At 37.4% G+C, this 24,313-nt stretch overlaps 2 protein-coding genes across 2 annotated transcripts in view; both read left to right on the forward strand.

The window, feature by feature from the left end:
* The window catches only part of LOC119430652 (discs large homolog 1-like protein), a 381,852-nt gene extending 374,567 nt beyond the window's left edge, over nt 1-7,285 (forward strand). Inside the window, exons 13-20 of the mRNA XM_037698099.1 lie at nt 78-141; nt 2,328-2,343; nt 3,057-3,107; nt 4,082-4,183; nt 4,427-4,599; nt 4,696-4,805; nt 5,521-5,612; nt 6,679-7,285. Of these exons, the coding sequence (XP_037554027.1) occupies nt 78-141; nt 2,328-2,343; nt 3,057-3,107; nt 4,082-4,183; nt 4,427-4,599; nt 4,696-4,805; nt 5,521-5,612; nt 6,679-6,785 (715 nt within the window). The 3' untranslated portion in view covers nt 6,786-7,285. The remainder of the gene's footprint in view (nt 1-77; nt 142-2,327; nt 2,344-3,056; nt 3,108-4,081; nt 4,184-4,426; nt 4,600-4,695; nt 4,806-5,520; nt 5,613-6,678) is intronic.
* Nucleotides 7,286-13,018: 5,733 nt separating this feature from the next.
* On the forward strand, nt 13,019-21,682 carry meltf (melanotransferrin). Its single transcript, XM_037674548.1, has 16 exons — nt 13,019-13,088; nt 13,805-13,959; nt 14,504-14,603; nt 15,218-15,400; nt 16,085-16,241; nt 17,400-17,467; nt 17,567-17,751; nt 17,957-18,122; nt 18,325-18,476; nt 18,643-18,739; nt 18,814-19,008; nt 19,685-19,838; nt 20,632-20,699; nt 20,781-20,968; nt 21,241-21,433; nt 21,537-21,682. Exons 1-16 carry the CDS (start codon nt 13,040-13,042, stop codon nt 21,602-21,604), a joined length of 2,178 nt encoding a protein of 725 aa, XP_037530476.1. The 5' UTR covers nt 13,019-13,039; the 3' UTR covers nt 21,605-21,682.
* Nucleotides 21,683-24,313: the final 2,631 nt, after the last annotated feature.

The following is a 24,313-nucleotide window of genomic DNA, read 5'->3' on the forward strand; positions in this document are numbered from 1 at the left end:
AGGGGAAAAAATGTTTGCATCTTTTTTTTTTTTGCATGTCTCCTTATGTTTTTTATTCCTCTTTTGTTGGTTAACAGGGCAGAGAAAAAGGAGAAATCGAGGCTAAAGACAGTCAGAGTGACGAGGTCCCAGGACACATCGGTGAGTGTCTTCCTTTTTTTATAAGGCTAAAAAGTAGGAGCTATTCAAAAAGAAGCACAATTTAAATTTTATTTGTAACACCCTTTTGTAAGACATATCTTGGTGCTGTTGTAATTTGCTACTTTTTCCTGTATAATCTAAATACTAAACCCTCCATGGTGTCATGATCTGAGCGTGTTTGAACCCAAGGATTCGGAGGACTGGGGAATAAAGCAAACATATTTATTTGCACAACACAAAATAACAGCTGACATGGCAGCAAAATTTACATAAATGAGGTGATGCGGATGGAGAACAGGCCATGACGCCAAGGGGACAAAGAGAAGGGGACAAGACACAGAAATAGGAACACCCGTGATTGACAATGAAGGACATCTGGGGTGATTAGGGTAGGAGACAGGTGTGTAGGAGCTGGAAAACCCCAGGGGTGACAAGCAACACACACCAATCCTCACACGGGTTAAAAATAAAATTTGAGGTCCTGTCTGTTGGTTTAGTTAATTTTACACACATGGATTTGCAATATAACTGTGCAGCAGGTGTTGTGCTTAGTTTTGTTTTCAGCGTGGATGGAGAAACAGGAAGTGAGATTAGAGTTCAATCAGATCCATTGCTTATGCAATGAATGACTAAAGAACTTGTTTCTTCATGGATTAGTAAAGTGATCAACCAAATAGTGACAAGACAATTTACAAATTATAGAATCAGTCTGTAATATTCAAATTGTCTGTGTTTTGACCTAAATCACCAGACATTTATGAATCAGACATTTTTATTTGCATTTTGTCATTCCAACAATCAAAGTAGAAACAGACCTGTTTTTATAATTTTGTGCTAATTTACTGATGGTTCCTAAATATTTGTTTAGGTCAGAGTTTGATTTGCTTTGAAGAAAATTAAACTGCAATGCATTGGTTGCTTTCCACCAGTTGACAGGAGGTAATATTTACAATTTACAGTTTTTTTTTTAACTTGTTATTGAACCTGGAAATAAGACATTTTCTAACTTTTTCATGTTACTGAAGCCAATCAATGGTCTTGGTGTCAAGTCTGTTATTAAATCTGCACACAGATGTTCTAAACAGAAAAAAAAAAACAGATTTAAAATCTGTGCACATGGTTTAATAAATCAAATGGATTCTTACAACCTCTAATTTTATCTATACTATAATCCTGGGAGGAGGTAGGAGGGGGCTTTAAATATAACTGATTACTTCTGTTATATTTAAAAATTTTCCATCCAACCATTATATTTACCCGCTGCTTCATTTTTGGGTCACGGGGGGTCACTGGTGCCCATATCCAGCAGTCTCTGTGCGAGAGGCGGGGTACACCCTGGACAGGTCACAGGTCCATCACAGGGACTATTTAAAATTTTACATATTAATGTTTTACAACCTCTGTGCTGCTATTGATTGTTTAAAACATATAAAAGCTAAATCCCTCCTGTAAAATAACAAATTACTGAACACACTCTGTAGACCAGTTAACATATTAAGATGTTCAAAAATACAAGCAAGATATAAAAAAAATTAAGAACAAAGCTAAAACATTGTATTCCTTTTTGGCTATAAGAAATTACCAATTTTCTTTCCTGTTTTTATTTCTGATCATCATGTTTAGTTGTGTCTGTGTTTTAACTGTTTTTAATTTATAATAGACATTGTGATTTGGCCTGTGAGGTCATACAAGTCCAGTTTTAATATTTTCTGAGATTTATTATAGATGGTGATAAGATATCTTCTTGTTTCATGAAGTTTTTGCAAATGGTTCATTCATATAAATGTGACTTTTGACTGGCTCTAAAAGATATTAAGCAGTTACATCATTTAATAACTTAAGATAAAGTGCAGTTTGTTAGTTTGACATTTGAGAGCTACAAAGTTTCAGTATAATTTTCTAGGCGAGGCAACAACTTGACCCTAATCACACCTAACACAGCGTGATGATGACTGCTGACACAAATTTAACACGAGCTATTGATATCACTGTGTTGTCAGCTCGCTCTCACTCTCCTTCTGTTTTCTTCACGCTGCGTGCTGAAACGATAATTAAAAATGATCACGCACAAACACTCGGTCTGTGTGTGTCTTTGTGATTTCCAACAGTGCTGATGACAAGCACACATTGTTATGACTGTTTTTAGAATCATGATTAATCCTCTCACTTTCTCTGCCTTCTTATAGGATCAGGATGAGACGGGTATGTCACCGCACCGTCGCTGACACCGGCTGGTCACTTTATGCAACTCCAGCTTCTGCAGACTGGTGTTTCACAAAGCCTCCATTTTCACAACCTCCTGTGCAAATTCACAACATTCAGAGACATTCACGCCCATTTACTAAAAACTGTTGAGCATGTTAGTGGTTTATTTATGACACTGAATGTGAATACAAATCAAGGATTAAAGTTTCCAACAGAAATGCTCCATCACATGCTGGGAGTGTGAAGTTAGAGGGGCCAAATCGTTCATGACATCAGGAAATGCATGACACTGCTTTAAAGTGGGCTTTACTGTTGTGCTGTGTGCTTGAATATATGTATATATACATGTGTGTGCGTGTGTGTTGTTGAATCTGACCTGTCTTGTTCTTCCATAGCTGATAACCTCTGATAGTTTCTGTAAGTGTTCTGTCTGTCTCTGCCTCGTTTTTTCCTACTTTCCCTCTCTTTTTCAGCTCACTAATGCCTTCCTTTATTTTATTTTATTTTTCTGTGTGTGCTTGTTGTTGTGTCAGACACATAGGCATGTGTTTTCATGTGCGGTGATAATGGGCATGCAGGTTGTGAAAGTTATCACATTCTGCTTTTTCAGAGCTGGTGAAGAAGTTTTTTTTTTTTTTTTTTGCAAAAGAGTGACGTGATGTCAGTAATAAAACCACTGCACCTCTAAATGTGTCTGTTTGTCTAACCAGCTGGCCAGGAGGAGGTGTTCCTCACATACCAGCCTGTTATGCAGCAGGAAGGTCAGTATCTAATTCCTGAATTTACTTTAAACACTCAACTAGGGATGCACGATATTGGATTTTTGGCCAATATGCCGATATGTTACAACTTGTTTGGCCGATAACCAATACTGATACCGATATTACTTTCCCTTGTCAGAACTTAGCCCTCTTGTTTAGGCTTATTTATTACAAAAATTGTGTAACAGCTGTAAGAGCTGGTGACATATATTCAGTAACAGCCATATGATATGCATAGCACTTTAACTTATATTAAATGAAAAGTGTTAAATGTTATTTATTAACATTAGTCACCTGCGATGCTGTCTCACTTGTGGAGGCTTGTTCCAGGGTCCTAGCTGCAGTGTGGGATCCTCTGCACTCCTGTGCATGAAGGACAGCTTTTTTAAGTTCAAAGTTTTTGTCTATCCATTGTGCCGTAAGACTAATCATGCTAACGGGGCTATCACGACGTCCAAATGTCTGTGGTAAAACTCACCCAAGTGCTATTGGCCATTAGCTTCTCAATGACGTCAGAAATGACGGCTTGTAACTCGGGTAAAGCTACGTCGAAAAAATATCTCCAACTGGGGACAATGTGGTGCAGCTCAACGCAGTCCAAAAATCTTTGGAATCCGACATCCTCAACTAAAAAAAAAACTTCCACACCACCGACATTTTGAATTTTCCTCTCTGCCGTGAGATCAGGTAGGCGTGCATGACGTCATCAAGTTGTGCTGCCGCTGCAGGCATCTTTGTCACTGGGTTGTCATAGCACCTTTATGTCGGTGAGTTATTTTGATGGAATGGCCAATGTCCGATATTGAACTTTAACGCTAATATCGGCCGATACCGATACCATGCTGATAATGTCGTGCATCCCTACACTCAACATCTCAAGCATGATGGGGAATAAATGTTTAATGTAACTACTAGCATTGGATTCTGAATACCTTCATACAAATATCAGTCTGCTTCTGTTCATCTGTTCTCAGTTAATTACACACGGCCGGTCATCGTGCTTGGACCAATGAAAGATCGGATCAACGATGACCTCATCTCTGAGTTTCCCGACAAGTTTGGCTCCTGCGTCCCACGTGAGTTTCCTCACTTTACAATAAACCTTGCATGTGTCACAATTTGACTCAAATAAGCACTGTTTTCTAGTCTGTTTTGGTTTATAGTGGGGGGTGGGTGGGGGGAATCAATGTCAAAATGTCAAATTCGTATTGAACACATGCTTTCGGTGTTTGTGGTTTATCGTTCATTAATTTATTCTGAAGTGGATTTTAAGTTGTACACGAGTTGGATTAAATCTGTATACAACCTCTGATCTTCAGACACAACACGGCCGCGACGAGACTATGAGGTGGACGGCAGAGATTATCACTTCATGCCCTCCAGAGAGCTCATGGAGCGAGAAATTCAGGAACACAAGTTCATAGAGGCAGGACAGTACAACAACCATCTGTACGGAACCAGCATACACTCTGTTAGAGAAGTGGCTGACAAGGTGAGCCCCTGAGTGACTGGACGAGTAGGCACTGGGATGACAAACACAGCAAAGATGGTAAATAGTTTAATGTCTAAGTCACTCTGTTTCTCACAGGGTAAACACTGCATACTGGACGTATCCGGGAATGCCATAAAGCGTCTCCAGATGGCAGGACTCTATCCCATCGCTATCCTCATAAGACCACATAGTGTCGACAACATTCTGTATGTGACAGAAATGTTAACACAACTTAACCTCAATATCAGTGGTGTAGTCTACGTGATACTCGGGTATTTGGAGTATACCCACTAGAAAAGATTAAGAATCTCAGTATGCCCACTTAAAACTGTCCAATGATACATGACATTAGGCACATGTCATTGATATGTTAAACGGCAGTTAAACGCTTCTGTAACAATCTAACGTATGCAGCGCTTTGCTTTGATACTGTTTTATAAATTCTGTAACATGTTTTTAATACAAAGTCAACAGCTGTACAAAGTTTGTTGTCCATTTATTCAAATATAAGAATCAGAGAAATTTGGAAATGTTCGATATGCTTAAAAATCTAAATAAATGGACGATTGCATTGTACTAACCAGTGCACTTTGGTTTCTAAGCACAGTATCCCCACTACAAAAATGTAGACTACACCACTGCTCAAGAACACCCTGCAGCTGAATTATGTTAGGCTAATCGTCAGCTGTCGTTAAACTGTAGATTTTTTTTTTTGGTACAATTGAGCTCTTTTCTTGCACACATAGGATGAGCACCAGTATTTAAGATTCATCTTTATTTAGGAATCAAAGCATGGTACTCGTTACCAAATCATATACTTAATGAACTTTTGTTTCTTTTATTTACTGTATATACATACTATATATAAGCAATTTTACTCCATTTTGTATAAAGTGGATTCCTTGTTTCTACTTCCTGCAGAGAGATGATCAAGCGCTTGACTGAGGAGCAGGCGAGAAAGACTTTTGACAGAGCTGTCAAACTGGAGCAGGAGTTTGCAGAACACTTCACCGGTAAGTTAGCACACACACACACAAGATGCTAAGCGTAGTTACAGGTTGTTCTTTTTGGTCTTTTTCATTAGGACCTCAAAATTATCTCGCCTTTACATTGCTGCAATAAAAAACTCATTTTGTGCTGGATTACAAAGACACTGTGACAATAAAGGTAAAATTGACAGGAAGTACTGTCACCGGTTTATCTTAAATGTGTTGTCCTCCTTTTTATAAGCCCTTTGAAGGCTTACAAATAAGGTATTATGGTGTAGTCTCAGTTTGTCTGTCTGTACATCTGTAAATTTTCTCCTTTTCGACCCATAACATCTGATCAGCTCAAGATATTTTAACAAAATTTCAAACACTTATGCAGCATCACTAGACAGAGTGTCACACACTTTTCATCATTCCTGCTTCAAGATAAAGGTCAAATGTTGTACAAGGGCTTTGCTGGTCCATCCGTTGCTATAGAATGTTGTATTTCTGTTTGTCGACGGGTGTATAATGGGCCGTATGCAGCACTCTTATTTGAACGGTATTGGTAAGTTGGAAAAATAACTTTATTAGTGGTAGCAGTGTTTAAAATTTTAAGCTATTTAAATCTGAGATTATACTGAACGCAGCAGGAAAATAAAACCACTGCACCCACAGTAACAGCAGCCTGCAGAAAGTCCACCTCTGCAATGTGACAATTTCATGTGACTGGAGCTGTAGTTGGTTTTATTGAATGGTAAAAATTTCCCAACAGCTCATAATGCAATAAAACGGAAACATTTACATTTAACAGAATGACTGCAAAAAGTGACTTAAGCAACTTTTTTTATATGTCTTGATATAAATATTAGCAGTTTGATAAATTATTTGTCATGTAGAAACTTGAAAAAAAATGTTGTTCTTGACATTATTTCTTTCTTTAATGTTTTGGTACATTTGTTTCTGTTGTAATGAGGAGAAAAGAAGTCACAGTTAATGTTTCTGTTCTGCTTTTACCTACTTCACAAATGTATAAAAGTCTCTTTGGCTTTTAAAATCCCAACTATGAGTTTGAACCTGTGAACCACTCATTTCTTTGTGTCTTTTGCAGCTATTGTCCAGGGCTCAACTTTTGAGGAAATTCACTCGCAGGTGAAGCAGATCATTGAGGAACAGTCTGGTCCTTATATCTGGGTCTCCACCAAGGAGCGACTCTGAACAAACACACACACACGTTATATTCATGCACTTGTTTTTCTCAACACTTTCTGCTTGATTCTATTTTCTATTATCAGCCTGCCTCCTCTCTTTTACATCACCGCACACACATTTATTCACACAATCACATGAAGATGGCGAGGCTGGGACTATCTGGGACTGCGCCTCCCTAAAGTGGGAGGAGCTAATGTCTGTCCAGCAACCTATTTGTGGATCTTCCTGCAGCTCAGTTCCTTAATGTTTAAGGAGTTGGTTCAAATCAAGTCAACATGTACCATTATCTGATTTATTTCATTATTGTTATTATTATTGTTGTTGTTGTTGTTTTCATAATAACAAAGGGTATTGTATTCAAGTATGGGTTTGTAATGATATTATTGTCACCAAGAGGCAGACTTTTGCACGCTGTAGCTTTAAGAGCATGTTTTTCAGACAAAATCTTAAACCTATTCCCTGTCTGTCTTTTTATCTGTCTTTTCATTTATGTTTAGTTGATCTTTTATTTCTCTTTATCATCTCTCCATTCTCTCTTTTACTGTCCAAAACTTTTAAATATTATGTGAAAATAAATTGTAATTATGTTGTTCCCCAGCATTCTCATCACTGAGGGCCAAAGTTCTGGGCAGCTACTGTTCATTGATGTAGCATAGAAAGAATTCAACTTAGCGTTTCTGCAACGAAGATATTTAACTGTTATGTGACAAACCAGTATCTCAACTTGGATTAAAAGTAGTGAAAACTTAGTTTATATTCAAGAAATATATTGACATTATTCTACCATTTTGCGGGGCCATAAACGCATTCTAATGATGATGATGAATATTCCGATATTCTGTTTTAGTTTTATTAAATTTAAGAGGCGTGTAATAAATGCAGTCAGCAGTAAAATAAATAATACATTTAAATATAAGATTAGATGTTTAATTTTTCCAATGATAATGCTTTCAGTTTGAAACAACTCTTGCTCTGGCTGCTTCATATCTAAAACCTGTTTGGCCTATAGCCACACATGTGATATTCAGACTGTTGAAATCTGTTTTAAAACACAAATATGCTGCATTTCCATGTTGGAGACATTCAGTCCAGGAGTTGCCTGCTCGATTTAACTATGATACTCTATTATATAACAAAATATTGCTTATTAAACCTACAACGTACTAAAAACGTTCAAACATGTTTAACTAAACAGGTAAAATAGCTTACCTTGACTACTCAAAAACATTTACACTTAAAATCAAATTAACTAGAAACAGTTTTTTTTAATTAGTAAAAGTGAAGAACTTGTGTTTTAGTTATTTTTTTACTTAAAAAATTATTTTCTACGTTGTGATAAATTTAGTCCCAGACTCTTGTTTTAGAAAAATGACATTCTGTCCAAGTCTTCCTCCTTTCTCTTTTCTCTGTCCTCCTCTTTACTCCACAACCAGTGTGACATTAGTCGATCCTTGCAACATCAAACATTGTATCACTTTGCTTAATATCATCACGATCGTAATCATCAGCATCAGTTTTACAGCTTTTCTCCTGCTGAAGTTGCACTAACGATGGCTCGTTTCCTAAAAGCATCATCGTAAGGAGTCAGAGAGCCTTTTAAGCGAAGGTGTTCCCAGTTGGTGTATGTTTAGTATGAACATGCGTCACACACGTGAATGTTTTGTCATGATTGATTAACCTGCTGCAGGGCTTTTTTTACCAGAGTTTTTTGAAAAGTTTGAACTTTTAGTTTTATGCACATCAAAGCCTCCAGAAGCTATTCCTGCGTCGGACCTCAGCATTTCCTTTTTTTTTTAAATTGTACACCATCACCATCTAAATATTCACTTTCAATGTTGTTTTTTTACGTTTTCATTGAAATACAACAACTTTGGGAAATCTTTAGCATGATAATAATTACGAACTACTCCGTACGATTGAAAATGTAACCTGTGCTGAGGTCATAAATGAAAATAACCTGAAATGTGATGCTTTTGATGACACCGCCCCTGTATGGACCCTGTCAGCCACCCACTCCCCCATCCTCACCTTCAGCCCCAAGGCAACTCCTCCATGTTGACTGGAGGTCAGAGACATATAGAAAGGCTTTTCTGTCAGCGTCTAAACCCCCCAAAATTGTGAACTGGACCACACGTGTTATAAATGCTTTAATGTTTTCTCAACAAATGTTCATCTATATTTTTTTTTCATCTCTGTCCTCTCACCTGTTCCATGAAATGATTTGCATTCATTGTTTGACAGAATTAGAATATCTGTATGACTCTGGCTGTGTGTTTTAGCCAGGGGACAATGCCACTGTCTGTTAGAGTAAAGCACTGATGCAAATAATCTATTACAGAGATGGATCTATATCTAATATATTATAATATTTATCCCTGCTCTAACTGCCTATTTTGGTACAAATAAAAAAAATAAAAGTCTTTATTGAGATTTCCTGATGACACTTTACCTTTGAGGAGAAATGTTTATTCCTTAATTGCTTTGTTTAATGTGTATGAATGGGAATATTCTCTATGTAAAAAAAAAATAATAATTTACTTCTGCCTTTTTGTTGGTTTGTGACTCATTCACACACACACACACACTGCTGTAGACATAAAATGCCATGTTTAGTTCAATATTACAGCTGGAAAAGTAGTAAAACTGTTTACAATAACTTTCATTTGGAAGAAACTAAACAAAATGTTCAAATATATTCAAAACCTAAAGATGCATTCAGTCAGGAGATTAATAGAAACTAAGTACTGTATTAAAAACAGCCTTTATGGATTTTACAATCTTTCTGTAACCTCTCTAGTGTGTACTCCACCTGTTGACCAAAGACCACTAGAAATAGCTCCCCACGGCCTTTTTTATTCATTCAACCTTTATTATACAGGTTAGTCTCATTAAGTCACACGGACTCATTTACAAGAGAGACCTTTTTTAGACAAAACCACAAATAAGGTAAACAGCAATAAACAATAAATATAATGCAAATAAAGTAAGAATAAAAAAGTAGTGTTATAAAACAAAATCAAGTCAAGGCGTCATATAAAACAAGGTAAAATACTAACAAAACAAACAACAGGAACGTGATTTTTTCTATTGAACTTTTCAATTGTTTAGAATCTCACAAAGAGGCCAAAGTGGACAGCTTTTTGTAAGGTGTTCCAGGTTAGAGGAGCAGAGTAAGAAAAGCCTTTTTTGCCGAGTTCAGTCCACTAAGTGAACACTGCAGGTAATGATGTTTTGAGGGCGCACGCTGTAACTGCACAGATGACGGGAAGTGGGAGGAGATATAAGAAGGCAGCAGAGAGGTGAAAATGTACCACTGTAAGAGCCTACGTGTAGATAATGATGACCAACTGACCAATGAATACAGAGTGCAGGGATGTGTATAGTAGTTACAACCAGTTATGGATCTTGGCACATCATGGTAGAGAGCATCCAGCATCTGCAAGGTACAGGCAGGGGCATTCATGTACAAAGTAAATAATGTCACCGTAGTCAATGGCCGGTAGGAAAATAGCAGCTACAAGGCATTTCCTGGCATTCAGAGTTAAGTAAGATCTATTTCTGAAAAAGAAACCCAGTTCTAATTTCAGTTTCTTTATCAAGTTTTTGACATGCGGCTTAAAAGAAAGATGTGCATCAACCAAAATTCCCAAGTCCACAAAGTCAGTAGGAACACCGTGCCTGGATAAGATAGAAGGAAGACTGTTGGCACCAACTTTCTGTTTGAAAACAACCTCCTTTTCGTGTTATCAGCATTTAGCACAAGTCTGAGACAGAATAAGTGGCTGAATGAAGCCAAATGCAAACTGTAGAAGTTGGACAACCTTAGCAACTATTTTAGCTCAACAATAAACAACTGTGTCGTCAGCGTAGAGATGCAAGGAGGAATGATCTGACCTACATTACTTATGGTAAATGGTATGTACTTAAATAGCACCTTTCTATCTTATCAAAATACTCAAAGCGCTTTACAGTCTGTGCCCTCCTTTACCCATTCATACGGCACTCTAAATCTATACAAAGCTAATTGAACAAATCGTTCTAAAGAGACTAATCAGTGCTTTAGATCACATTCGTACATCGATGGGACACACATCGGGGGCAATGAGAGGTTCAGTGTCTTGCCCAGGGACACTTGGACATGTGACCACTGGTGGATTCGAACCCCCAACTCTTGCATTGGAGCACGACTGCTCTAACCACTCAGCCACAGCCCCCCTTATATAAACTGTAAAAAGAGTTTGTACTAAGACTGAGCCTTGTGGTACACCATTATTGACAGTTAAATAACTAGAAGAAGTACCATTGTGTTAAACACTTTTCTTTCAGCCTGAGAAATAATTAGAAAACAAATGGATGGCTGGATGCTCTCTTTTAAGTTTATATGTATTATCATCAATATTATTATTGATAATAAAAAAGACTAGCAGTCTGTAGAAAAAAAATACATACATTTTTGTTTGTGTAGTTTACACAAACACGGACCAAAAAACTGCCAGTTATTTTTAATAAGGATCAATGTGCACATTAATGGAAAGTGAAAACAAATTAAAAAGATCATTTTAGCTGTAAGCTTTTTAGCATCATTATTTCACCAAAGATTGTCTGCAATCAGCAATGATCGCAGCTTCGGCTTTGATCCTTTGCCTTTATATCCTGTCCAAGGTTCATATTATCACACTCCTATGGGTTTGTTTTTTATTGAGTTCTTGTGTTGGTCAGAGTAGATGGAAATGTGACTCATAAAATAGTTCAAAAAGCAGCACATTTTCAAATTCCACATGAGAAAAAAATCTATTAAAATGAAACTGCTCTCTGAACATCCTATTTAAAAATATTTTAACGGTTATATTGTCCACACGCCATGCAGAACCTGCTGTACGTGACCAATAAAAAAGTCTCGGTGTGAGGTAGTCAGTTGATGTGCCAACCTGTTCATAATAAAAAAAAAAAAAGTCAGCTTTAAGCTGTTTGCTAGCATAATGAAAATGTAGCTCAAACATTTAGTTTTTAGAGAAAGTCAGCAGATCCTCAGATCAGCTGATGTCACCTGGAAAAAACAGTGGCGATAACTTGGATTTACTGTCATCCTGTCAAAAATGTCTACTGTGAATAAAGCAGCATATAAAACTGTTGTATTTTTTTTTTATTTTAATTTTCTTACCCCTTTTGACTTTTCCTTGATAAGTTGTTTACCAAAACATAAAACTAAAATGTGCATAAAACTGAGCTTATACTAAAAGTTCATCCATTATCTTTTACCTGATTCTTCCTTTTTGGGTCACGGGGGTCACTTGTGTCCATATCCAACAGTCAATGTGGGAGAGGCAGGGGACACCCTGGACATGTCTACAGTCCATCACAGGGACACATAGAGACAAACGAGACAAACAACCATTCACTCTCTCTCACACACACCTAAGGACAATTTAGAGTTACCGATCAGCCTAACATGCATGTCTTTAGTCAGAAACCGGTGCACCAGGAGAAAACCCATGCATGCACGGAGAGAACATGCGAAATCCACCCAGAAGGGCCCCCAACCAGGATTCGATCCAGCAACCTTCTTTTTGAGAAGCAGCAGTTCTACCAACTGTGCCACTGTACTAAAAGTTGATTTGGATAACTGTATTGCACGTGCTGAATTAAATTGTTTGCTAGAACGAAACAAACAAGCAACATAACAATTTAACTAAAATAAATGCTTTTTTACGTCAATTCTTTTATGCAATGCAAGGCTGATTTAACATTTCTGCAGCTGAACTTTCCGCACTTTGTGGTTAGAGATGAAGTTGGTCATGTATGCAAGCAAACAGACTTTTTGTCTCTGAGTGTTTTCGTCCCAGCAGCCAGAGCAGTGAGTCCGGCACCAACAACCCCACTGTGTTGGCCTAACTCCCTCCTTTTCCTGTCGCACATCAGTGGAAAAGCACCACACGGGTGGAGGAGAGACGTTGCTCGAGTCTGGACTGTAAAGAGCCCCTCTGTCCAGGTTCTGGCCTGTAGCCAGGCAGCGGCAGCAGAGACGTGTTGGATCAGGTAAACCGGGCAGACACGCTTCATGAACTGAGCCTCAAAATCTCCCCGAGTGTCATTTTGTATTGGTGAGTTGTAAATCAGTTAAAAAAACAGCCTTGTAAGGGCTTTACGCGAGGACTTTAAGTTGTACCTTGGAGCTACAAGACGAACTTTGGCTCAGGAGTCGTCATATAAAGTGAAGGAAGGCTGTTTGATCAGATAGTGAGAGGAACCAGGCTGAGGCCATGGCCACGTGGAAAATAGTAGGAGCTCTTCTTCTAATTCTACACACTGGTAAGAATTACTTCATAAACCTAAAATAATGTAAATGCAAAAATTCTAAGGGGTTTGGTTTAATATATAATTTGAATTCAAGCAATATAGAGACTCTTTACATCCTCAATAGTTCAACCAACTGGCTCATGTGAATATTCTGTGAATGATTTCATAAACGTTTAAATTTACAGACATTGCTCCAGCTGACGACATTAACACATTTGGTGTTGTTTTTTTCAGAGAATAAAGTAAACTAAGTTTTTTTTTTAAGAAAGGATTAAAATACAAAACGTCATTGCAATGAAAGTTCTGTAATCAGTAATTCTGATCAAAAGATAAATCATATCAAAAGACGTGTAATTAATTGCACTTTTTGACCATTTTTTTCCAAGTTTCACTCAATTTACTTTAAAATGTTCAGCTTTACTTTAGCACTTTTTCACTTAATCTCATCTTTGCATGATTCCCATAATGAAAATAAAAATAATAGAATGCAGATATGTTTTCGTCAGTTTCAACAAATCGTTGATAGTTTGTAAATTGTCTGAAATCAGTGCAGAACCATCTTGGAGAAGCTGTTTTCACATGTGCAGCACTATCCTGAAATATTTTAAACATTTTCCAGAGGATGACTCGTGTGGACATAAAGTTTTAAACTCTGACATATTGTCACATATTATTACTTCAGAGCTGATGGAAAAGTTGAATTAAAAAAAATCCTTTATATGCGTCAGGGTTCTGCCAGCGCCCCGTCAGATGGTGCACCATCTCAGATCCTGAGCAGAGGAAATGTCAGGCCATGTCACAGGCTTTTTCTGAGGTCTCCATCCGCCCATCCCTCAGCTGCGTTCAGGGACCAACAATCGAGGGCTGCATTCAGAAACTGCAGGTGGGATTTGATTAACATGGACTAAACTTTTAACACTTTCCATCTTCAGTTCTCATCCTTGACCTCTCTGAGTGACTTTAAAACTCTGTTAAGTTCCTGGCAAAAACCAATGCAGACATGTTCCTGTTTTGAGTTTTCTAAATTGCCTTATAATCTAGCTGTTTTTGGTTGTTTGTTTGCTACTATTCCTCTTGATTGTACTTTTGGTTGCTATTTTGGTTGCTTTGATTTGCAAATGAGTCCCCGAGGCTCAGTGGGATCTTGTCTAAGTAAAGGTTGAATGAATTAATTTGTACTTTATCACCGGTGAAACAAAAATATGACTTCTCATAAAAGTTAAAGCATGTTGAAAATGACATTTACCTTTCAAACTATTTGTAAATGTCCCTTATCACAATAAGTAATTGAAATAAGCAACTTTTCTGCAATGCTGTACTGTGATTGTTGGTTGGACAACTCTTTCTTGAACTGTATTTTTCTATTAGATTTTCTTATTAACATATCTTGAGTTCTTTTAATCACATAAATATTTGTATCTCTGCAGAAAAATGAAGCGGATGCCTTGTCCATGTCTTCAACAGACATCTACAACGCAGCAAGAACCGCCAACCTCAAAATGGCTGCCAGCGAATCGAAGGCTGGAGGTGAGCCTCGACTTTTGACTCTGTGATTTTAGCTGTTAAGGTTTAAGTGCTTTCCCCCCATTTCTAATAATCTTCACCAAGGCTCACAACATCACCTGCAAGAAATCACCATCACCGATTCAGGATGTTTGTAACTTCCCTCCATAAAACAGAGTTTAAGGGTAGTTTTGGTTTAGATTTATTAGATTTTATTTTGGATTGCTTTTTCTTTTAGTTCTGTGTTGTGTTAATGGAAAGACGTTAGATTGTGAATGACTTTGCTTCAATAGTTAAACTGACGTAAATTTGCTTTTTATATAAAATAACAGTACAACTCATTCTTACTTCAATAAATTAATGAACTTCATTTTTTAATCAGAAAAGATAACATGATTTATGCATTGTAATGACCTGGTTAATATTTTATGGACAGGAAGGGAAACGCTGACACAGTCATTTTCTTGTTTCTCATCTGTTACCTCGACTATTATCGCTGTTCTCATGTGGAACGTTTCAAAACTAGAGTTTGAGGCCGGACTTTGAACACCTTGTTTCCATTCGCTGATGATAAGAGTGCAGAATCAATGGTACTTTATAAATCAGTCTTTGAATATGTGCTGTTTTTATTCCACCAGATATCAGCTCCTACTACGCAGTTGCTGTTGTGAAGAAAGCAAACTCTGGCATCAATATTCATAACTTGGCGGGAAAGAAGAGCTGCCACACAGGAAAAGGACGAACCGCTGGCTGGAATATGCCGTTGGGTTACCTCATAGATCAGGGCTACATGTCTGTGATGGGCTGCAATATTTCACAGGGTAAGAAAAATAAAAGCTTTTGAGTAAAAAAAAAAAAAAAGGCTTTAAATGACACAGCGGTCTCCATTTGTCTCTCATCTGCCTGACTGCTGCGTTTCATTTTAGGTGTTCAACATGACATGTGTTCAATGCTGCACAAAAAATGATCAAATTCAGCTAAAATAAATATATATACAATTACTTTAATTTGGCAAACAATATATTTTTCAAATAACTTTTTCAGAAAGAACCATAAAATAATGAAAAAGGATCATCAAAAAAGTATTAAAACACATTAAGTTGAACATTCTGTTACAACATAAACAAAGAGTACAAAATAAATTATTGTGTTAGATAAATATTTAATATGTAGTTATTTTTCCAAATCCAGATTTTTTTTTTTTTTTTTGTTAAATATGGTTTTCTTACAGTATAATGGCAGCTTAGTCAAAGCTAAACTGGTTTTGTGGCGAGTATTTGTGCATCAGTAACTGAAACTGGGATTTATTGCTGAGTTCAGATCTTGCTGATATGACCTTGTGCGCAGTTTTCTTCAGAGATTAAATTTGTTCATGCCATGATTCCATATAGTCACAAAATCATTTTGTGTTAGATAAAATGCCACTACTCCAGCATGCGCATGTATTTTATACATGTTTAGCAATTACATGACAAAGATAATGATGCAAGTTTGTTTGCAATCAGGAGTTGCAAACTTCTTCAGTGCAAGCTGCATCCCTGGAGCTAACCAGGACGGTGACCCTGCGTCTCTGTGCGAGTTGTGTAGAGGAGACAGCACCGGACAGCACAAGTGTGAGATGAGCAACAATGAGATGTACTTCAGCTACGAAGGAGCTTTCAGGTAACATGCACTCATACTTCACATACTTTAGGCATACTTCAACACAGAGAAACTACAGTTTAAAATTACGTTACTTTAGCAAAAAAAAATATATATATATCCTGTTTTATATTTGGCTTTATTTCACACATAGCACAATATAGCATAAATGTATGGAGGGTGTAATGTAACAAAATTAAATAAATAAATACATCATAATTACATACTGTTTATCATTTAAATATTCAATACATAATTAAACACACAATTAAATTATGAAATGCACAGTATTAATTAAATGTCCCAATAAATAATTAAATGTACCATTAAATACACAATTAATTAATTAAATGTCCCACGTAATCAATTTAAATTATTTATTTCATTATGTATTTATTTGTTTAATTTTGTCACAGGGTGGAATGTGACAAAATTAAATAAATAAATACATCATAATTACATAAAGTATATCATTTAATTATTCAATACATAATTAAACACACAAATAAATTATTAAATACACATTTTATTAATTAAATGTCCTAAGAAATAATTAAATGTACCATTAAATACACTATTAATTATTTAAATGTCTCATGAAATAAATAAATGTACCTTTTAAATTCTTCATTTCATGATGTGTTTATTTGTTTAGTTTTGTCACAGGGTGGAATGTGACAAAATCCCATCATAATTAAATCTTTCATTGAATTATTCAATACATAATTAAACACAATTAAATTATTAAATGCACAATTTATTAATTAAATATCCCAAGGAATATTTTAATGTACCATTAAATACACAATTAATTAATTAAATGCCCCATAAAATAAATAACTGTAAATTTTTAATTCTTTATTTCATGATGTATTTACTTGTTTAATTTTGTCACATTCCTGTGACAAAATTAAACAAATAAATACACCATGAAATAAAAAATTTAAAATGTACATGTATTTATTTCATGGGACGTTTAATTAAATAATTGTGTATTTAATAATTTAATGACGTATTAAATAATTAATAATAATTAGATTTAATTACTATAAATTTATTTATTGAATTTTGCCACATTCCACCCTCCATAAAATGTGTTTAATTCGCAAACAAATAAAAACACTGCTGGGTTGAAAATGTGCATTTAAAATGTTCACTTTGTGTCTTTGTTCTTCACAGGTGTTTGGCCGAAGATGCAGGACAGGTGGCTTTCATCAAACACACAACTGTCGAGGAAAACACTGATGGTGACGTCTTACTCAGAATAACATCTTAATTATAATAACTAACCCATCCATTCATTTGGAGTCACAGCTGGACATCATCTTTTTTTGTTTTGTCTTCAGGTCGTGGCCCAGCTTGGGCTCAGGCCCTGAAATCAGAGGACTATAAGCTGTTGTGTCGTGATGGCACCACAGCTGACGTCTCTCAGTGGAAAAGGTGCCATCTTGTTCGTATCCCATTCCGTGGTGTTGTTGTTGGCAGTGGCGTCACACCCTCTGTGGTGTTCAACATGTTGAAGGAAGGTCTGGTATGTACAAATTCTGCGTGGCAACACCCTCAAACAGAAGGACTGTGCATTCATCGAGCAGCACCTTACTCATGTAACGTAGCTTGTACGGCTCATCAGCCCTGCTGTAGCTGTAGGTGTAAACGTCTTCACTCTCCTGGTGTGATAATGCATTCTCACCAGTTCTTACTGGGACACTATTTTAAGAGTAGCCTCTTGCTTTCAGGAAAAGTCGGGCTTTAACATGTTCTCATCTGCGGGTTATGGAGGGGGAACTGTTCTTTTCTCCGAATCAACCACCAACTTTGAGGGGGCTGAGTCAGAAGACTTGAAGAAGTGGCTGGGCAGCAACTATTATAACGTCATGGGAGCTATGGACTGTCAATCTACAGGTGAAGCACGTCTGCTAAAACCAAACCTGTCGGGATGTTTAAAATATTTAAATTTCCTCAACATTTAACACTCAGAACAATACAAAAAAATGAGTTTTAATGTAAGAATGACTTTTCGTCACGCTAAACTAGCCTTAAGAAAGAGTTTAGAGCCAATTAAAATGCGATAAACTATAAGTCCTTCCATCTTTGTCTTTATAAGTTGTCCCCAAAGTCCTACGATGGTGTGTGTTGACCAGCAAAGAGCAGCAGAAGTGTGCCGACATGGGTGTGGCCTTTCAAAGTAAAAGCCTTACTCCCAGTATTACCTGTGTACACGGGGACTCTTTGACTGACTGCATGAAGAGAATTAAGGTAACAGATGTTTGCTGTTTCAACTGAACAGATGTTCTGCTATTTTATTTTTAACCGTGAGGAGAAATACATGCTAATAAACATGCAAGGCCTCAAATGTTTTGCAGCTGTTCTCGTTTTTTTTATTTTTTTTTTACTTGATTTAACTTTTTTTACGTTTGCGTAGAACAATGAGTGCGATGCAATCACCCTGGATGGAGGTTATATCTACACAGCAGGCAAAGACTACGGCTTGGTTCCTGCTGCTGCTGAGAGCTACACAGGTAAAAGTAAACAGGCGTGTGTTTCCGGTCTGGTTTTAGTGGCAGTACAATCTCTAAATGTTTTTCCTCTGTAGATGACCGTGAAGGCTCCACATACTACGCAGTTGCGGTGGTGAAAAAGAGCAGCACTGACATCCGTAACCTTGATGACCTGCGTGGCCGTCGCTCCTGTCATACTGGGTACGGTCGCACGGCTGGCTGGAATGTTCCAGTATCAAGTCTGATGGAGAGAGGACTGATCCACCCTGAGCACTGTGAAATTCCCAAAGGTTGGTGTGTGTGTGTGTGTGTGTCACAGAGGTTTGATTTCAAGTAAGCATTAAAATCCTTGAAGCAACCGTTTAAAAGTGAATTATCAGAACTTCTTTTTATTAAGGATTATTTAAAAAAATGTAAAAGAAAATTTGAAAAAGATTGTTTTCAAAATTTCATGTATTCAAAACGCACAATAAAAGTAAACACAACTTTATATTATATTCCAAATTGGACAATATTGTTTCTCTAAAATTGTTACGTTTTTAATGAAGTCCTGGTTTTCTAGAAACAGGTTTAAATTTTTATTTTTTTTATCCTAAATTTAAAAGCTGTCCCACTGCACAACTCTTTGAGGCTTGGATTGATGGTTTTTTTTTTTTTTACATTATTTGTTGCTATATCCATTAAAATACTGTAAAAGATAATATTGACCACATTAGTTTGAATGAAATCTGTATCTGTTAAGTCTTTTGTTTGGATCTTCCTCCGTTTCACATACTGACAAACACTACGCAATATTTTTCTAGTTCAAGAAGATTTTGCTCGTGGCATCCGTTCATTATTTATTCAGATTTGAAGCTCGGTCAGAAACAAATTTGTACCAAATATTTATATCACTGGCCAAAATGGTACAACCTTTAACCCGCCTTGTCAGACTCTGACTTTGTTTTTGTCTTCCATGATGTTAAGCGGTGGGAGGATTCTTTAAACAGAGCTGTGTACCTGGTGCCAATCAACGCGGTTTCCCTGGCAACCTGTGTGATCTGTGTGTGGGAGACAGCTCAGGGAAGAATAAATGTGAGAAAGGAAAAGACTTGTACGATGGATACGATGGAGCTTTCAGGTACTGAAATTATGACAAAACTGTTGGACACCACAGTGAACCACAATCTGCTCATTCATAGATTAATGGTGTGTTTTTATAAGTTTTAATGTAGGGTATATTGCATTTTAATTAAATATTTCAATGATTCTAAAGGCTTCTCCTAAAACCTGCAACTACACTTAGAAGGAGCATTCTAAATTTCTGAATCGCTCATAAATGAATTGTTTGGGTTCAGTATTTTTGTATATATAGTGTGGTATTTTTACACACAGCAGACAGAGGTACTTTTCTTTATGGCAAACAAAGACAGTCACACAGTGACACATTTCAGCCTAGATTTGCCTGCTCTACTAACCAAAAATGATGGAATACGAATGCTTTTTTGTCAAATATATATTTTAATTAAGGAGGTTTCATTACTGCAACTGTGTTTATAAAGCTACAAAGACAGCACAGATGAAATCATGTGCAGCAGCTTCAGCTGGCTGTACAATGTGAAACCTGTCTTCAGCCAAACCCCGTCATCAAGCTTTAATTTGGTGCTTATCTGGGTCTTTACATTGCAACATTCATAAACTTGAGCAACAGTTCACAGAGGGCAGGGAAGTGAAGCAAATCAGATAAGAGTGACAGTTCATGCATGTTTGGTCTCTGATGCATTAAACGGAGAATGAGTTACGTTTACCGTATACAAGTTTTAGAAATGTAACCAAGTCATGCAACTATTTTTTTTTAAGAAAAGATTAATCATTTATTTAAACAAAAATTGGGCCTTTAAAATAAAATAAAAATACACTTTTTGTTCATTCAGGTGTCTGGCCAGCGGCAATGGAGATGTTGCTTTTGTCAAACATTCCACTGTATTCCAGAACACCGACGGTAAGACGGTTTCCTCCAAGGTTTATTTGTAAATGTCCCATAAATCCAGGAATTAACTTTACGGATTGTGCTTTTTTTCAGGTCATTCATCTGAATCCTGGGCTGCAGACCTTCAGTCCAAAGATTTCCAGCTTCTGTGTTCCCAGAACACTAAAGCTGAGGTGTCGCAGTACAGATACTGTAATTTGGCCAGAGTGCCTTCTCACGCTGTAATGGTCCGACCAGATACCAACATCCATGCCATCTATGGGCTCCTGGATCGTGCACAGGTGAGACTGTTTATATGGATAAGAATGAGTGAGAAAGGTGAGGAGAGATCTGAGATTATTGGTCTCAGTTATCTGTCGCTGAGGGATTTTTTAGTGCTTTTATGAAACATTGCAAACAGACGAGCTGCAAAGGTACTTGTACGAGTTTTACAGGTCTGATGAGAAGATATCAGACATCATCTCTAATGAAGAACTGAATTCTGATGGTCCTCCTGGTGATTCTTTGGCTCCTTCATATCCCACAGTGTAACTTCTTTATCTGCCGTCTGCAGGAATATTTTGGGAGCGACACGGGTTCAGGTTTCAAGATGTTCGACTCTAAGGACTATTCTGGCACCGACCTCGTTTTTAAAGATTCAACTCTTGGCATTGTGGCAGTCGGCGACAGAAAGACCTACCAGGAGTGGCTGGGTCAGGGCTACTTGAACTCGCTGATCGACATGGACTGCAACTCATCGAGCGCAGGTAATGTGGTGTGGAAGGAAATTCTTCAACAATCAATTTTTAGGCAATATATGACTTTTTAGTTACTTTTTTTTAACATTTATTATTATTATTTTACTTACAGTGGTCTCATCTGTGGGTCTGCTGCTGACAGCCATGCTGAGCCATGTTCTGACCAACATCTGGTTGTAAAGAAATGACCCGAGTCTTTTCTCCCACCACTTTTTTAAAAATTAATTTAAGCTTTTTATTGTTCCCCTTTACTGACCGACACCCAATGTCTTATCTTTCTCTTTTTTTTTCATCACATTTGACATGAAAATGCTGAAGTTTTACCCGACCTATGCTGTCCATGTGACTCGCACATCACAGGTCCAGTCCAGGGCGGTGTACTGCCTGACTGATGACAACATGTTGGAGCTACCCTTTAGTTTAAACTGTATTATTCTAGAAACAAAAAAAAGAGCATGTCCATTTTTTAAATCTTGAGTTAGCTAAATTGTGTGAAAAAGATGGAAGGTGTTGTTGCCACTTTGTTTACGGAAGGTGAGCTGCCATATCAGTGTGTATGCTGCCACCTGTTACATTTTGCTTGTGCATAACTGCCTCTCCAAAACTTTGTTCACTTCAGATTGTTGTTTTTCTTTTGGCTGCTCCCCTTTGTGGGGGGGGTCGCCTCAACGAGCCAACTCGCATGAAAGATTTGACAGTGGTTTTTCGCCAGATGCTCTTTCTGACACAACCTGTTCTCAAACCCTCAGGATTAGAAGATTCAAGCCAGAAGCTTCTGAATTTTATCTTTTTGTTTACCTCACAAGTTTTTTGTTTATTCCAGTAAACTGAAAATTACTCAAAATTCCTTCTCTCTCTAGTATTAATGAATTTGGGTTGATTAAAAAGGTCATTGCTTGGTTGCGATCAGCTCAATAAATACAGCTAATTATCAATTTTTACTGACTTTTTTCTTTTAGAAATGGAAGTTTATTCTGGGTGAGGTCTTCTGAAATACTTGGAAATGAAGAAAATGTGTAATTACATCGACTACAGCAGCAAAATCATATTTTACTGGGTATTCTGAGTCGAATTTGACAACATTGTCTGGTTTGATCAGATTTGGGGTATCTTTGCATGATCTAAAGCTGATGTTGGATTTATGTTTTTTTTTTCTTTATATGATCAAATTGCCCAATAAGGAATAAAAAAAAGTCCCATTTGTTTTTTGTAATTATACCTTTTTAAAGTTCATTAGAATTTTGTTTGAATGGAAGAACTTGCTCTCGTTTTTTTGGTTGGAGAAAGACTATAAGGCTCAGTTTCTTCAGTTAGTGACTGTAAAAAATAGTTAAGATGAAGTATTTGTTAAAACTAATTATCTCATCTTCTGACCAAAATAACTCATTTCAGAAAAAAAGCCCTCAAGCTAACTTGTTTTCATCATTCTGCTGCTCGATACCGTTTTCTGTTTTAAAATGTTGATTGCATGTGTATTTTCCTGTTTTGTTGAGATTTATTTTTATATGAAGTTCAGGTGCCATATCAGTGTATATGTACTGACTCATGCTGTCAGACTAATGCCTTCTCTTCCTTCTGATAGAGATGTATTTCTATGTGAAATGAATAAATGTGACTAATATTTAGTTGCCAGACCAGTGTGTCTGCATAAGTATTACTGTTTAAATTGCTGTCTGTGCTTGTCTGAATGAAATAAACTGATACAGCAAAACACACTTTATGAAGCAGTTCTTTTTTTTTCATATTTCTGGTCTAATGTCACATTCATTGTACCATCATAGATGTTGTCACTGTAAAACTCTGGTGTTCCCAGACACTGCTTATGCATAATCCCATGTTCTTAAGATTTGATGAAGTATCAGCATTCTTTGTGCAGCACTGTAGAATTTTTTATAACTTATTCTTTTATTATATTTAATGAAAAATATAAGGATTTAGAAGGATTTAGATGAAGATCAGTTACTCCAAATCTGAGGCCATGGTCTTGAGCCGGAAAAGGGTAGAGTGCCCTCTCCGGGTCAGGGAGGAGGTCCTACCCCAAGTGGAGGAGTTCAAGTATCTTGGGGTCTTGTTCACGAATGAGGGAAAAATGGAGCGTGAGATCGATAGGCGGATAGGTGCAGCGTCTGCAGTGAAGCGGGCGCTGTACAGGTCTGTCGTGGTGAAGAGAGAGCTGAGTCAAAAGGTGGAGCTCTCAATTTACCGATCGATCTACGTTCCCACCCTCATCTATGGTCACGAGCTTTGGATTGTGACCGAAAGAATGAGATCTCGGATACAAGCGGCCGAAATGAGTTTTCTCCGCAGGGTGTCTGGGCTCTCCCTTCGAGACAGGGTGAGAAGCTCGATCATCCGGGAGGGACTCGGAGTAGAGCCGCTGCTTCTCCACGTCGAGAGGAGCCAGTTGAGGTGGCTTGGGCATCTGTTTAGGATGCCTCCTGGACGCCTCCCTGGTGAGGTGTTCTGGACACGTCCCACCGGGAGGAGACCCAGAGGAAGACCCAGGACACGCTGGAGGGACTATGTTTCTCGGCTGGCCTGGGAACGCCTCGGAATTCCCCCGGAAGAGCTGGCCCAAGTGGCTGGGGAAAGGGAAGTCTGGGCCTCCCTACTTAGGCTGCTACCCCCGCGACCCGACCCCGGATAAGCGGAAGAAAATGGATGGATGGATGGATGGATGGATAAGGATTTCTTATAAACAAGTTGCAAATTAAAAAATCTGCTGGTGTTTTCATGGACTAAAGCCTAAGAATTGTATTAGTCAGATGGGGCATGAAATGTAATGCCAACTTTACAATCCATCCATCCATCTTTCACTTGTTCCAGTCGGGTTGTGGGGGCAGCAGCTTAAGCAGGGAGGCCCATACATCTCTTTCCAAAGCCACCTCT

The sequence above is a fragment of the Nematolebias whitei genome, chromosome 3 (genome assembly GCF_014905685.2).
Source record: "Nematolebias whitei isolate Nwh7 chromosome 3, NemWhi1, whole genome shotgun sequence".
Lineage (NCBI taxonomy): Eukaryota > Metazoa > Chordata > Actinopteri > Cyprinodontiformes > Rivulidae > Nematolebias > Nematolebias whitei.

Coding starts and splice junctions, on each gene's coding strand:
- meltf (XM_037674548.1), top strand. CDS start 13,040: ATGGCCACGTGGAAAATAGTAGGAGCTCTTCTTCTAATTCTACACACT. Junction 13,089..13,804: donor TCTTCTAATTCTACACACTG/GTAAGAATTACT, acceptor TATATGCGTCAG/GGTTCTGCCAGCGCCCCGTC. Junction 14,604..15,217: donor CAGCGAATCGAAGGCTGGAG/GTGAGCCTCGAC, acceptor TTATTCCACCAG/ATATCAGCTCCTACTACGCA.